The following is a 16,180-nucleotide window of genomic DNA, read 5'->3' as shown; positions in this document are numbered from 1 at the left end:
TGCCTTAGGAATTTCTCTTATATAACAGATGGAGATGAGTGTCCTCTGATTGGCCAGTGGCTTTCCTCCACATGGTGATTCAGGGTGCCAGGCTCTTCTCATCTCAGGGCTCTTTCATTCCCTAGAGTCTCACTGCCACCTGCATCCAGCTGGTAGAAGAGGAAGGCAAGTGTGCAAGAAGCCAACTTGCTTCTTAGGGCCTTGACTCAGAAGAGTTGAACTCTCTTCTGCTCATATTTTATTGGTGGGGGCTTGTCACATGACCAAACCTCAGTGCAAGGGCAGCTGGGAAACGTAGTCTTTGTTCCTTAGTGACTATGCTAGAAGGAGTGGGGATTTTGGCAGACAACCATCTCAGTCACGGGATGAAATCAAGGCATTTAGATCACGGAACCAAGAGAGAGCAACTCATTCTGAGTCTTAAGGGTTTAGGTGGAAGAGCAGTCTGAGTCTTAAATTAGGAAGTCCTCCCTAAACAACTTGCTAGAAAGAGTTTTGCTTTTGCTCAGGACTAGAGGATCCGACAGCAACAGAACTGGGCAGAACCCCAGGGGAAAGTTTAAAGTCCTTGCTTAGCATCTAGACGGCCATCTTAAGTGACAGCCCCCATTCTAAGGGAAAAGTTTCTCGCTTTCCCGCCCAAGGGCCTTTCTGAGAACGGCTCACCACTCCCTCATCACAACCCCACCCTTAACCACCCTGCATTAGGACCCTCCTGGCTCTGATTCCTGAGCCTCTCCCATAAAAGTCCCAGAACTGAAGCCTCTATAGAGAGAGGGCCTTTATTTGTCAGCTCTGAAAAATAAACTCTGTGTGTATCTCTGCCTGGTCTCCGTCTCTCGTTCCTCGCTTTCCCTTCAGTGGCCACCTAAGAATTCTGCTTTCCATGGATGGTGTGTTGTTATGCTTGAATTCTATGTTATGCTCGAATTCGGGACCCCCAAAAGACCACCAGAGACCAAGATCGATGTAAACACAAAGAGGTGTTTATTGTGAGCTAGCTCGGTCCTCGGCGCGCACACAGCAACTGGTGATGCTGAGAGGCCCATAGCCCAGGGTTTGCAGCAGTTTTATACACTCTTTGGAGAAGGCAGGGACCCCCACATACATCATAGCATCTCTTAGCAAATCATCACACACCACGGGAAAATCAAATAACAACTCTAAAACATGATTAGCACATTCACTGGCGGGAACAAGTTGGGTAGGGGTGATTGGTCACTACAAAAGGGGTATTCATTTGAACTGATTGGGTTTAAGCCAAGAGGAGTTTACGTGCTGAACTACAAGGTTTCCCAACACGTTATCAACCACCATAAACTACTGGGAGGGTCATCTGGCATCCCAGGTATTTCCCTGTCTCATGCTGATTGGTGGCTGCTAGGGGGTTGCTATGGATCCTCACCTAGCCTGACTGAGTCAGGGACACCTGGCGCAGCAGACCTCTCCTGTTATTTGTAGATAAACCACTTAGCAGGGTGGGAATGTGCCTAAGAGTGCTCTGTGGGTCTTTCCAAGGACAAAGGTCATGTCCCTTCCTTGGACAGGCTTTGCTCTGAGGTCGAGGCTGGTTTTTCAGTGTGAGACTGAGTCTGTGGCCAGAGTGTCATCCATCCTTTGTAGCTAAAGTGACTTTTGTCTTCTGACCAAAGGGCTGCCCACTTGGTTCCATCCAACCATGGTGGGGAGACCAAGGGGCTGGGTCCTAGTTCCTGCCACTTACAGAGGAGATCTAGGAACAGAGGGGCAATGTCCGCTCCCCATGCAAACTCCGTTCTCAAGCCTCGTGGATACTGGATGCCCCCCTCAGTTCCCTAGTGAGACTCAAGCCTGGATGGAGCACTTGGACCCCCAAAGAAACACAGCTGGCCCTGCTGTTGGGGAGCCTGCCCCCTGATGGCCCCCACCTGCCTCTTGACACCTCTTAGGGAATGGCAGGCCTGGGCACAGTGACCTCAGGACGTGGCAGCTCCCCAGGCATTCCCGGGCCCAACTCTTAGCACCAGAGTGGCATCTCCTAGTTTGTCCCCCATAGATGGTGCCACACTGGGGCAGGCAGGAGAGGGAGGAGCAGAAAGACCCCACTGGCAGGCTTCCCCAGCCACCTCTGCCTGGCCTCTTGCCGGTCTGTCACCTCCCAGATTCCTTGAGGGTCCACCCTTAGCATGTTTCCAGGGCTTCCTGAAACACGTCTAGTTCCTCTGATGCCTGCTCCTGTCACGAGTCCACGTGGAGCCCCCCCCCCAACCTGGGGTCTTGTCCCCTGCAGTTATACCCGAGAAAGTGGGGTATAAAGTGGGGAAAACCACTGAGAATGTCTCAGGGGCAGGGCCTCTGGCCTGGGTGCTGCAGGGAAAAGTGACCCCTGAGCTGAGCTGAGCCAGTGGCCCAGCCTTACCTCAGGCACAGCCTCGGTCTTCCCTCGTTGGTGTTTTAGATGTGGGGTGCTTGAAGGGGACCCTCTCTTTACATTCAGTCCCCTTAGCGCAGAGCTCCCATGTGAAGCCATGAGTCTAGTCTTTCCGCTGGATGCTGTGAAGACCAGCAAGAGCCGTGGCCAGATCCTCTGCAGGGGACAGAGCTGGGGAGTGGTCAAAGGCCCAAGCAGCTTCTGGGCGACTCCAGAGCCCACTGGGCAGGTCTGGGCACAGCCATGCAGGAAGTTCCCTGTGCCCGGGCCTGTGCCCTTCCCTGCATTTCAGAGCCGAAAGGAGAGGAGCCAATATGCTGAGGGACGGTCATCACCCGTGCATCCCACGCACACGCACCACAGGCAGGACACAGCATCCTGCGCTGTTAGGTGTCGGGAATCCACGGTCAATGCTGTGGCTTGACAGCAGCGTGGCTGGGGGTAGGGTGGCTTTGAGGAGAGACAGTGTGAGGCCATGCTGAGAGGTCAGGGTTCATGCTGGGCCCTGGGAAGCCCCTGGGGGCTTTACACTATGACAGGGCTGGATCTACCTGGGGGCGAGTGACTGGCCACCGAGAGGAAGGGACTTGCTGGTGGAACCCCAGGGGGTGCTGGGGTGCCTGAGCAAGGCTCCCCCACTGAGCACCCAGATCCACTCTGATTCTAACTTGGCAGCAAGCCACTGTCAACACAGACTGTCTGCTAACTCTTGCTGTTTTTGCGCTTTCTCATCCTTTTCCCTCTCAGCCCTCGGGGTTCTAGACAGACGTCGGCCTCTGTGTCTCCATCTTGGCTTCCTCCTCCTACCAGGACACAGGGCACGTTCCCTCTTTAGCTTTTCAGGACCCAAGGCCATTGCTGGACTCAGAGGAGGCTGATGAGGGACAGGAGCCCTGAGATGCCCCAAGGCAGCCTGCGGACCCTGCCCACCACAATCTCTAGCAGCTGCATTTGTACTGGGAGCTTGGCTGGATGGTCCCACACTCTGGGATTGGTGTGATCAGGTTGTCACCACACCCTTTCTGATGGCCTGGGGAAGCAGAAGTCAGCCCTTAAAAATAAACAGCCGCACCTGTTGCTTACCCAGCAGCTTTTTTCTCCCTAGGTGTGGTCCTTCCACCCTGAGATGGCACGGCACTTCGGGGATCTGGGGGGGGGAGAGGCGACAAAGAGAAAATCCTATAACCCACCCACACTGTGGCCACATTCACAAGTGATTTCTTCTGCTATTTTTTTTCTCACAGAACCAAGGCTCCACCTCTATTCACCTGACCGGCATGACCCAGGGGACACAGCCTTAATCCTGGCCTCTCCTGGGCTCCAGAGAATCTGGATCACAATGGGTCGGGTTAGATTACTTTGGCCAGTGCCCTGCTTTGCAGATATAGAAACTGGGGCTTGGAGATGGGCAGTGGCCTAGGGCCATAAGGCCAGTCCAGGACATAGCAGGGTACCCAGACAGGTCACCTGGCCCCCCAAGTCACCTGACACTCAGATACTCCTGGTTCCCTGTGGTGCAGGTCTCCCTAGACCCTAAATCCCTCTCACTGTATAACCACAGAGATAACAGAATCCTGGAAGTCATATCAGAAAAGGGGTGAAAGCCAAGGCGCCATCTTGGAATTTTCCCTGCCACCGGGTGCTCTAGTGTCTCCCCGCCCTGGCTGGACCCCCAGGTCAGCTCCTAGGTGGAAATGTCCTTTTCAACCTCTAATTGCCCCTCCCTACTCAGTGAGACCCCGCCCCCACCCTAATTGTGGATGATAACCGATACCACTGGTCTGGTGATCTGTAGTCCAGCCAGGGAGTCGGCCTGTATTTGGTTGCTCACTTGCATAAGAAATAAGCAAATGAAGTAAAAAGGAATAATGGATTTAATGCAGTTTGGTCAGGACTGGGGAGCAGCAGCTGGTCTGTCTCTTTGCTGGTTCCATAGGGGCACTTTCAACGTATAGAAGCAGAAGCCAGGGGTACACATGTGTAGATTTGGCTGTGCTAGCCAGAAGACACAACTCCTGGCTTTTCAGTTTTCCTTCTCAGCAGGAGGAAGTTCACAGAGCAAAAACAACAAAACGAAACAAAACAAAAACCCTTTTACCAGGAAGCTGGGGGTGGGTGGAATATTTCAAAGGTGCTCTGTTACAGACAGGACCCCTCTGACTGCTCTGCCCCTTACTCTTCCAGAGGCCCGTACCTCAGCTACAGGGACCCAGCTTCACAGCAGAACACTTTCCTAGCATGCCCAAGTCCCTGGGTTTGATCCCCAGCAACCACCAACACACACACACACACACACACACACACACACACACACACATGTTCCATGCTGGGTGCAGCAGGCACGGAGGATCAGAAGTTCAAGGCCAGCCTGTTCGACTTAGTGAGACCCTGCCTCAAAATAGAACCAAAAGGATCGGGAGTGTAGCACAGTGGCAGAGCACTTGCCTGGCATGTGAGAGGCTCTGGGTTCAATTCCCAGTATTGGAAAAGAAAGGAAGGAAGGAGGGAGGGAGGGAGGGAAGAGAGGAAGGAAGGAAGGAAGGAAGGAAGGAAGGAAGGAAGGAAGGAAGGAAGGAAATGTGCGTAGGACCAAACCAAACGAAAATCCCCCTTAGACCACAATCTACTGCAACCAGCCCAGAAAACCAAGCCAGCCGTTGCCTATGGTAACTGGCCCAGGAAGCCACCCTGTACCTACCGTCACAGACCACCAGCTGTAAAAGACAGCTGGGCCAGGAAGCCAACCACCTCTGGAACGAATGGCCCAACACCATCAGGACTTGATTTATTATGGGCAGATTGTCTAATTCTTGTTCCTGTTTCCATCTGCACCCCGACTTCCAGGAAGCCAGACATGCTCCCCTGGCCAGCACATGACAGGGCTTGCTTCTCGTCAGCACCTCCTGCTCCCCAGGACAATAGCCCCCAGTGGGACACACCTGAAGTCATCCGTTCCTTCCACTTCACAGGGCTCCCACTCCTTGCCACCTGAGAGTCCCTTCCCAATGCAAGTGACAGCTGACTCCTGGCCACAGTGAGGCCTGGATAAGTAGCCTTTGTGTGTTCTTACTCGGGCAGGCTTTGTTGACTTCGGCACTGAGCTCAGGAGTTAGAGATGTGGGGTAGCCAAGAGTCCAGAACCAGACCTGGAGAAATGGCTCAGTGGTTAGAGCTCCCAGCATGTGCAAAGCCCTGGGTTCCCTCCCCAGCGCTCATGTGTCCAGAACCTTAAAGACGTAAGGTGGAAAGGTCAAGGTCAGTACATGAGGAGGACTTCAGAGAGGGCCTTCAGTCCAGGCCTCTGAGGTTATGCTCTGGGCTTGGTCCTGGCCACTGGGCTGGTTTTTGACATACTCAGTGGTTTGGGGCAGCCACCTCCCACACAGCCATGTGAGGACAGGTTGTGGCTCCCCTTGACAATGGACTTGGAACAGGCAATAGGAGAACGAGAGGGTGAGGCCAGGTACCCAGGCCCATCCAGGTGGTGCCTCTCTGTGAAGACTGAGTTTTGAGATGAAATTGGATTCACTGCTTCTGCTGTCGGGGGCTCTGCACAAGGTGCAGGCCTCTGCACCCAGAAGTGCTGGAGCTCTTGGTGGTGGGCCACACCCTCCAGCGTTGCAGCAGACCACCAGCTGGCCACCAACTTCTTCCTTCAGGGTTCTTGTCACCCATACTCGGAGAAAGAAATCCACAGGCCACCATGAGCCATCATTGAGGTAACGATTTATTGAAGAATAGAAACAGAAACAGAATTCTAGCAAGTGTGCTAGTCTAGGGGTTTCTATAGCATGTAGGTCTCTGTGATTCATCCAAACTTATGCTAATTAGGTTTGGAAGAAATACCAATGCTATTGGTCCAAGTTTATACTAACTAGGGTTTGGAAAAGCAATAACACTATTGGTTAGCCCTGAATCGCATTCAGGTTTGCCTTACTTCCACTTTCTCCCTGTTTTGGGAGGCAGGAGTTTTGGAGTCATGGATGGAGCATGCTCAGTGGTGTCTGGCCTGGAGCGCTCCTCCACAGTGGGCATCCACACTTTGTGCTAGCTGGGCTGCCGCGGGGTGACAGCTTGCGCCAGCTCACCTTGGCACTCGCCTGCTGGGCCTCCCAGGACTGCCCTGCAGCTTCACGTGGCCACGGGCCAGGCTTGCCACCAGGGCTACAACCCACCCAGGTCACCACTCTGCTGTTCCACCGCTGCTTCTTGGCAGGAACCAGTGGGGCGGCTGCGGGTCCTGGCAGCGGGGATGCCAGGTCACCTACACTCACGCCTGATCGTCTCTTCCTTCCAGATCACCTCTGGGTACATGTCTGCAGCCTGGAAGGACATCTGGGGATCCCTGGACTCAGGGCCAACCCCTATGGGTGCAGGGTGATAGCGGAGCAGGGCAAGCGGAAGCCTCCATCATGCAGTTTGGGGAAGGCAGCTGAGACGCAGTGGCGGCCTTTCTACCCTGGCACTGGTGGAGAGCACTCTCTCCTCCCTCCAGGGCTCTCCCTTTCTCCCCACAAGTGCCCCAGGGACCACAGAGGGCATGAGCATTGTGTCCTTTGGTCTCCTCCAAACTCAGGTGCCTGGTGTCCCTCCTTGCTGGCTGCCCCCTATCACCTAGGATCTCCCCAGCCTTCTCTGTCCACCCAGAGCCAAAAAAACAAAAACAAATTATTGTCCTTGGGTTACCGCAGGCATTTACCATGGTCCTTGCCCCCAATGCTGAAGTGTAACACCAGAGAAGCCCGGGAGGAGTGTGGAGTGGAGGCTTTATTAAAGGACAGCAGATAAGACATCCCCCGAGGAAGAAGGGGGCTCGAAAAAGGGGAGGTCTTCTCCCTTTTCTATCTAAGGTCTTCTGTGCCCCCACATTCCTGTCCTGATTTCCCTCTGTCTTGCCTGTGTGGGGGATGCAGGTGGGAAGGTGGAAGGATGGATGGGGCGGGAGGAGTGATCTGAGCAGGAAGGGCCAGGTGGTTTGATCAGCATCTCCCTGTTTTGCTGGGAGCTGCTTTATTCACAGTCCTTTAGGATGGCCTGGGGCATTGAGGATATTAACATTTCAATTCCCCATTTTCCAGGTGGACTCCATTTCCTTTACCAGACTGGAGATTAGAGCCCATTTACCCAACTGCACAAACTACCTATCTTTAAATCTGGCTTCACCTGTGGGAACTTCCCTGACCCCTGAGAGGAGGGCAGGCAGGGAGTTCACAGGTTCCTGCTCAGCCTGCAGCTCACGTGGCGTTACATCACTCAAGGCAGGGCCTTGGAGGACTCTCTCTGGAGGACAGAGGAAACCTACTGCCCAGTCTCCACTGACCTCCCCAGAGCTGGTGCATGCCCAGGTGGAGGCACAGCTCCGGGAGGGTGGGCACCTGGTCCACCCAGGACTTCCAGCCCAGGGGCTCCTTGCCACCGTGTTCCTGCCCCGGGGTCCCCGACAGTTCAGGGGGTGGCAGCCAGCCCTGCCCAGCTGCCTGCACCATGAAACTCTCGGTTCCCAGCCTCTTTTCCACGGTCCCCCCAGGTCCCTGGGAGACTGGGTCACAGGGTCCTTCTATGTATGAAGGGCCCGGAAGTCCTCTCCGCACAGCAGCCTCCAGTTACTGTCAGCTCAGTTCCGCTGCCCTCTTCCCTCTGTCTCTTTCTCCCCAGAGACAGATTTATTTAGGAAATCAGACACACGGTCAAGGAGAATCGCCGGCTTCTCAGGGAGAAGTCTTTGGGTGAAACGAGGCATACACACCTGAGGGAGAGCGGGGGCCGTCCAGAGGGACAGAGAGCCCCTTCCCTGCGTCTCAGGGGCCTCCTTCCCACCCACCAGCTCTGCAGCATGCACCCCCTTGAGGAGGGCGTGGTGAAGCCGGGCTCTGGCTTCCCTCGGCTGCCTCCCCGCCCCGCCCTGCCTGCTAAATGTACCCGAGGACTCTGGGAAAGAAGCACCGCAGACCCGACGGCCTCTTCCAGCCGGCAGCCCTGGGAAGAGCGTGGGCAGGAGGGAAAGGCACTAGGTCAGAGGAAGGCCCCTGCCCAGGCCCAGCCGAGGGAGAGGGGGGACCCTGCCCTTCATGCCAGGCCAGGGTTTGGGGAGGAAGGAGACACACTGGGCCTCACCACCCCTCCTTCATTCCCCACCCCCAAGGTCCAGAAGGACTCAGAGAGGGCTCAGAGCCCGCAGCGGCCATCGGACCGCCTTCTCCAGAGAAAGCTGAGGGAGGCCCCAGCTCACCCTCACAGGAAGGGGGCCCACTTCTCCCCAGGGGGGTCCCCTCCAGGCTTCTTGAACAGGAGCTGAAGGTCTCAGGGCAGGACTCAGGCTACGGGGCGGGTGTCCTGCAGCAGGGCACTGGGTCCCCCTCCCTGCCTTCCAGCAAGGTGGTGAGCTCGCCAGCCCAAGGTGCCCAGAGGCTCGGCAGGCCCCACTAGCTGGGGATGGGGCCTGAAGACTGGGAGGGCAAAATCCTCCTGCCCTGCTCTGTGGCAAGAGTAAGGACCTCAGCAGCTCTTGGGGCATCTCCAGGGACAACAGTGGCAGGCAGGGGACAGAGCCCGCTGGTCCACCTCTGCTCATGACTCACCCTGGGCTTTGGCAGTCTCCCTCCCTCCTCACCTTCCTGGCCCCTTTCCCTCCATCCTGTCGGGGTGGGGGGGGGGCACCGCCAAGGCACAGACTCCTTGGAGGGCAGGATGCCCAAGCAGCTGCCCAGTACAGGGACCACTGGCCTGGGGTGGGGTGGGGGGTCCTGGTGGAACTGGACTGGAGGGGCAAGCTGACTAAACCCAGGTGGCAGAGCCTCCCCTGTGGGGAGAGCAGGCCAGCAGGATCTGAGGCCAGCAGGAGGGTCTGGCAAGACCCCGCAGATGGAGGGGCCGAGAGACAGTGATGAAAGGGCCCTTCATAACTTGCCTTGCACAGGAAACCACCAGAGTGGTGTAGGGAAATTGCAGGACCTGCGGCCCTCTGGGCTGGCCAAACCCAGCAATGGGGGACGTGGCTTCAGGTTGGAGATGGCCTGGGGAACAGCTGAGCCCTCCCACTCAGTGACCTCCCGCTGTGCATGGGGCCGCTGGCAGGGCAGCTGGTTTTAAGGTCCTCCTGCTCCTACCAATTGTCCAGCTAGCCGGTCCTGCAGCGCCCCCTGCTGTCCAAGCCACTGGAGATGGGCTCAGGACCCAGTGAGGGGCTTGAGCCTCTCTCATTGAGGAGGGCAGGGCAGGCTGGGTGGTGGCAAGATTTCCTAGACTATCCCAGGGGACATCCACAGCCTGGCTGACCAAGGGGCTCAATGTCCCATATAGAAACTAGTTTTCTGGGGAACTCCTTCCCTGGGCCAGGGGTGCTGAAGAGACACTGCAAGGTCTTTCCAGAAGCCTGTCTCCCTGTTCCGGTCATGCCCCTGCCATGGGTAGGCCATTGCCTGTGTGCAGGCAAGAGGAAGAGAGACCTGAGCTGGTCCCTTGTCCTGTTCTGTCACAGGTGCTCTCCACCTTGTTATGATGCAGCACGTGGCCCTCACCAGGTGCCGAGCAGATGCTCTCCAGCACTGTAAGCCAAATAAACCTCTGTTCTTTATCAATTTCCCAGTCTCCAGTATTTTGTTATAACAGCAGAAAACAGACTAATAGAGGCCCAAAAATAAAAACTTTGGAAGGGGGAAGAGTAGTAGGGGGCCCTCAGGGGAAAAACTGAGTTGGAGTTGAGAGGGGGAGAGGCTACACCTGGGGCAGGGGGAGTGAGAACATCATGTGTAAGCAGGCTGGGTATCTTGACGTTCATTCCAAGGAACAAAAGAAGTCTGCTCGGAGGAAGGCTGTGACAGTGACACAGGGGACTCTGTCATCATGGAATCCAGCCCAGAATGAGGAACACTCTGGAGGTGGAAGCAACAAAGAGAACCCAGAAGTTCTGGAGAGCCTGAGAGTAAGTAAGAATGGTAGCGGGAAACAGGGGCTGGCAACCCAGCCGCGACTAAGTCCAGCTACTTGGAAGTCCAAGGCAGGAGGATCGCTGGAGCCCAGGAGTTCAAGGCCAGCTCCAGCAACATAGTAAGACCCTGTCTGTTAGAAAGACAGAGAGGTGGGGAGGAAGAAAGGAAGAAAAAAAATACTCTCAGACTGGAATTTAAGATCTATATTAGCCTCTGGCAAGTGACTAAGAAAAGAACCACTCTCAGATGCTTCAGTGAGGTCTTCCAAACCTTTGAGGGCTTTGAAGCCTTTGTGAAGAAAGGAGAAATCATGTTTAAAGACCCAAGACTGCCTTAGAATCCCTGGACACCAACCAGGGAGAAGAGGAAGGCCAGGGACAGTCCATGGAAAGCTACGGGAAGGTTCCTTTCATCAAAGACTGGATACACAGGCAAAAATAACCATAGCGTTATGGATAGCGGGGGGGGGGGCATTCATATGTTGAAGGCCTAACTCTCGGTGACAGTATCTCAAAATGTGACAGTATTAGGTGATAGTCCCCCTGAGAGGTAGTTAAGTTAAAATGAAGCTATTAGGTTAGAGCTAATCCAGCACGTACTGGGGATTGAACCCAGGGGTGCTTTACCACATCCCCGCATAGCCATATCCCTGGCCCTTTTTACTTGGAGACAGTCTCCCTAAGTTGCTTAGGGCCTTAGTAAGTTGCTGAGGCTGACCTTAAACTTGCAATCCTCCTGCCTCAGCTTCCCAAGCTGCTGGGGTTACAGGTGTGCACCACCTAACCCAGCTGACTGGTGTCCTTATAAGAAGAGGTTAGGACACACGGAGAGACACCAGGGGTCTGGGTGCACAGAGGAAAGACCCGATGAGGACACAGTGACAAGGCGGCCCACTGCAGGCAAGCCAAGGAGAACGGAGGAACCTGGCCTGTTCATACCTTCATCTTAGACTTCTGTCCCCCAGACCTGTGAGAAAATGCATTTGTATTGTTTAAGCCACCCAGTCTGTAGGACTTCGTTACAGCAGCCCGAGAAAGCTGACTTGCAGCTGGGCGCCTTGGTGCGCGCCTGTAATCCCAGCTGCTGGGAGGCCAAGGCCGAAGGATCACAGTTCAAGGCCAGCCTTGGCAACTTACCAAGATCCTGCCTCAAAATAAAAAGGGCTGGGGGTGTAGCTCAGTGGTAGAATGTGACACCCAGCACCACGCACACTGACACACACACACACACACACACACACACACACACACACACAGGAAATGAACATGCATGGAGTCCAGAAAATAATTCTTCAAGCAAAATCAGCAAAAATCATAGATAGGCTTGGGAAGAATTGAGAGACATGTCACAGATGACCATCCCTAAATGCTAACAGAGGGATAATGATAGACTAAGTCAATGTGGAGACAGGAACATGGGCACTGTGGCCGAGGCACCCCCACCCCAGCGGTCTTGCCTGTCTACCCAGCCCCTAGCAGCCTACCCTGCCTACTCCTACCCATCTTCACGTGCCAGGACTACACAGAGACCAGAGATGGGCTCACCAGTTGGGGTCAGGTCACATTCTTGGGAATGACATCTTGGTTTTCAGAGCTTTTTGGAGCTGAGTACGGTGGCTAAGGGACTGGGCACCTGCCCACCTTCTTTCCGGGTGTGGCCCTAACTCCCTTTCTGGATGTCCCTGCTCTGGGGAGAAGCAGACAGGGAGGCGGGGAGCTGAGCATTCATTCTGCACCAGTCGTGGGCCCGGGGCACATCAGCTTTCCCTCCCGGGTCACCCGCTGAGGGCTGGGCGGGCTTGAGGCTGGGTCTGAACCTCCCGTTCAGGGGAAAGGTCAGCTCAGGCTGACGGGGAAGCAGAAAGGGGCGCAGCTGAGCAGCTGAGCCGGCTAATGTGTTTACCCAAGGCTTGGGGCAGGTGGGAGTTCCATCTGCCACGCTCTCCCACTCTCCCAGCTGCCTTCCCAGGCTCGCAGCTCAGAGGCTGGGCCAGGGCCAGGCAGAGCCCCTCCCAGCCCACGAGGTCAGCCACCTCCTTCCTGCCTTTGCTGGAGGTAGGACCTTCCCATAGAGGAGTGGGCTTTGGGGAGGGGGCACCTCCAGCTAAGTGCCTCCTTCCTGAGCTCCTGGAGCCCAGGGTGGAGAGGCTATTCCTCTCTCCTCAATGGCAATAACAAAAACCTCAGCCCCAGAGCCTATTCTGGGCCCCGAGTCTGATCTGGCTCCCAGCATGGAGTCATGCAGAATCAAAGCAGGGTGTTTGATACCTCGAGGCTTGTGCCCCAGGGATGGCTGAGATGGTCTGGGGGCATCCAGTATGCTTTAAGACCACCCCCTTCCAGCATGCGCTGGGGACTTCTCTTTCCCGAGTAGCTCCCCCTCCATTGCTCAGTCAGACACGTTTGGTTCCCCCAGGTTGGAAAGGCCTGGAATCCTGCAGATTGTCTTCCTTCTCAAACCCGGTGTTGGCAAGGGGTGGGGGGGCGTGAGAATCTCAGTTCAGGAAACTTGGGAGGCCAGCCCCAGGAAGGGGACAGGCCGGAGACGACTCACACCTTCCTCTACAACCCCGCCCCTTTGGGGAGTTCTGGGGGCCTCAGCACAGGCTCCCCCACCATGCCCTCTGGCTGTGACCCCAGGGTGCAGGGCAGGTGGGCATCATGGATGACCTGCTGGACAGTGGCCCGGAAAGTCTTGCTGACAAAGCAGTAGAGGCCAAAGTTGACTGCTGTGTTGAGCATGGCCACCATGTTGGCCACATCCAGGGCCAGGTGGACCCTCCAGTCCCGGTGGACGGGGACCACATACAGGTGGTAGAGCATGACGAAGATCCGGGGTGCCCACAGAAGGGCAAAGAGCAAGGTGACCCCCAGGAGGATGGCTGTGCTCTTGCCCACCCAGGGCTGCAGCCCGCTCCGTCCCCTCTTCCGCAGCTGGAGGACGATGGCTGAGTTGCTGACCAGGAAAACACTGCAGGGGATGAAGAAGACGATGAGGCAGTGGGCCCACTTGAGGACCTCGTCCAGCGTGCCGGGGGGGCCCGTGTCCCTCCACACATCCAGCCACCAGTAGAAGGGGACGCCAGTCAGCAGGGCGGCACTGAGGACAGCGGCAATAGCCCTGCGGGTCCTGCCTGGGGACGAGGTGGCCCGATGGCGCAGGGGGTGGCACAGGGCGTTGTAGCGGTCAACGGTCAGCAGGACGGTGACCCAGACTGAGGCGTGGTTGGCGGCAAACTCCAGGACGTTAGCCACGCGCACCACAGCCTGGGGTACCTGGCGGGCCAGGAGCGCGCCCTGCAGGAGGAAGCCCACGAACACGATGACCACCTGCGTGGTGATGTCGGAGCCCGTGAGCGCCAGGAGGTAGTAGTAGGAGGGCTTCCTGGTCTTGGCGGCGAGGCGGGCCAGGGCCACTGAGGTCAGGAGGTTGGCTGATGGCAGTCGAGGTCGTGGCGGGCGAGTTCGCGGCAGGCAAGGTCACGGAGAGAGGGGCCAGCCGTGGCAGAGGGGAAGGAAGCTCAGAGTCTGCTTTCCCGAGGGTTTCACCACCCCTCCCCACCTGCCAGGGCTGCGGCCAGTTCTGGCTTCTCATGGCTTTCTAGATCCTTCCCCAAACCCACTTTGCCAGCCAGGGATGTAGCTCCATGGAAGAGCTCTCACCTAGTATGCCCCCCCGAGGTCCCAGGTCCCAGCCCCAGCACTGAAAAATCAAAACAAAAACCGCACTTTGTCAGCCCTTCCCTGTCCTTCCACACCCCAGACCACGGACCACCTGGGTAACATGTGAGTGAACACCCAGGCAGGTGGCCATCTGTGGTCCTGTGGAATTCCCCCCACCACGTCCTTTTCAGGGATTCTGTGTCCTCTGGGGCAGAGGCGTCCCCAGACAAGGTGTGGTTAATTTACCGGGCTTGGGGTATCCCCCAGGCAAGACCACCTGCCCTGTGCTCTGTGCAGCCCCCCACCCCATGCACACACTGCCTCTAGGAAAGGGTGCAGTCCCTTGGAGAGGGTTAGCTTTGCGCATGCGGAGTCCCTGTCCCTCACTTTCCCTCCCTTGTATGCCTTGCTCCCAGGTGACCCAGAACACCCCCCACAAAGGCAAGTGGAGGCCTGTGGTCTATGACCCTGGGTCTCAGGGGCCAGCACAGAGGACTGGCTCCCACTGAAGGAGGACCCCAATTTCTGGCCATGTCTAAGACCCCAGCCCCAGGCCCCACTCACCAGGCAGCCCTAAGCTCAGCAGAACACTGTAGTAGATGACAGGAATGACACCAACCACGCACGGTGACTTCTCTGGGATCTCTGGCCAGTGGCCTTCCCACTCCTGGCCCGGCCCACTACCGTTGGGTGTGGGCAGCAGGGTTGCTCTCGGCTGGCCTGCTAGGGAGGGTGGAAGGGCAGGGTTAGAGCATTTGTTCCCGTTCCAACTTGGGCCACCAGCAGCCCCAGCCCAACTCAGGTCTTTCTGTTCAGCCCTGCGTCTCTATTGCCACGAACGTTCCACCCCTGCCCTGTCCCACCTCCACACTGGCCCTGATCCCTACTGATGGGAAGAAGTCTTGGCAGCGGGGACTGCGTGGTGCTGTCGGGGACCTTCATCCTCCAGAGCTGGGAGGCAGGTGGAGCGTCAGGATCACTGAGCACACTGTGGACGCACAGGGTCTGGGGCAGGTGGAGCAGCTGCACCTTAATCAGCGGGCTGAGTGGCTGGCCCTGGTGGCACCCAGCAGCTGCACAGCTCACTCAGTAGCCGCCCCCTCTCCAAAGAGAGATTGTTACTAGACTCCCCTCTTTCCTAAGCCAAAGAGCGTCGCTCTTCCCAGGTCGGCAGCACGGAAGGTAGAGCGGCTCTGGTAAACAGATGGGAAACTGAGTCCCCAGGGGTAAGGTGACCAAGTTGGCCTGAAGTCAGTATGGAATGAGGGCCCTCCACCTGCTCTGGCCCCTCGTCCCCTCAAACCACATTTTAAGTCACTTTAGGTTTTAACGTCCAGTCTCTCATTTCCTGCTGAAGATGGTGGGGGACCCCCCAGCTAAACCTCGTTCCCCCCCTCACTGCCCACTTATATGAGCTTCCACTGCCCCACCCCAGCCTCAGGGTCCCTCACCTGCCCTCCTCCTTCCACCCCTCAACCATTTACCTGTCTCTGGTTCCTCAAGTCCCATGCTCCAGGATCCCAGCCCCCAGGTCACCAGGGGCTTTTCCTGGGGAGTCTCCACAGCTCCCTGCCCGCATCACCAGCTGTCCCCTTCAGCCCAGCTCTCCAGCAGTGTTGGCCCCAGGGTTCCTCCAGCTCTTCCAGCGGCTGGAGCCTGTCAGCCTGCGGAGTGGGGGTGGTGGGAGGAGGGAGGAGGGAGGAGGGAGGAGGAGGCAGGGGTGGGGCGAAGCCCAGGGCAGCTTAGTGGATCCCACGGGAGCATGGCAGGGTCTCCCGCAGTGCACAGGTAGGGAAGGGAGCCCGCTGGGTGGGGGGTAAAGAGGGCAAGCCTGGCACCCGAATGGGGTATGGATCGTCTAGGAAAGGAAAGGAATCTGCAGGAAGGAGGATCTGGTCCTGGACTGGCTGCCTCGTGCTCCAGGGCAGACCAGCCTGCTTACGTGGGCGGCCCCACCAAGGAGGTGAGGACTGTGGGGGAGGTGAAGGACCCAGGCCACGGAAAGGCCCTTGTGGGCAGCCAGGGGGGCACTCCTGCTGAGGAGCTGGGGAGCAGTGCCAGGTGGGGGTGGCAGAGCTCAGATCCCCTGAGAGTCCCAGGGACCAAGTTCATGGGGGTCAGACGGCAACGTGAGCAGGCTGGGGTGCAGGATGCCCCAGGGGCCGGGAGGGAGGGAGGGA

At 57.0% G+C, this 16,180-nt stretch overlaps 1 protein-coding gene across 1 annotated transcript; it reads right to left on the bottom strand.

Annotated features, from left to right (window-relative positions):
* Positions 1 to 12,899: 12,899 nt before the first annotated feature.
* GPR142 (G protein-coupled receptor 142) lies at positions 12,900 to 15,579 on the bottom strand (the record flags this gene model as incomplete). The annotated part of the gene is given in 4 exon segments (XM_081271786.1): positions 12,900 to 13,771; positions 14,565 to 14,723; positions 15,485 to 15,554; positions 15,556 to 15,579. Coding segments are annotated over 4 exon segments (1,125 nt in total).
* Positions 15,580 to 16,180: the final 601 nt, after the last annotated feature.

The sequence above is a fragment of the Spermophilus citellus genome (assembly GCF_964194105.1).
Source record: "Spermophilus citellus genome assembly, chromosome: 17".
Classification (NCBI taxonomy): domain Eukaryota; kingdom Metazoa; phylum Chordata; class Mammalia; order Rodentia; family Sciuridae; genus Spermophilus; species Spermophilus citellus.
This window is presented reverse-complemented; position numbering and strand designations above follow the sequence as displayed.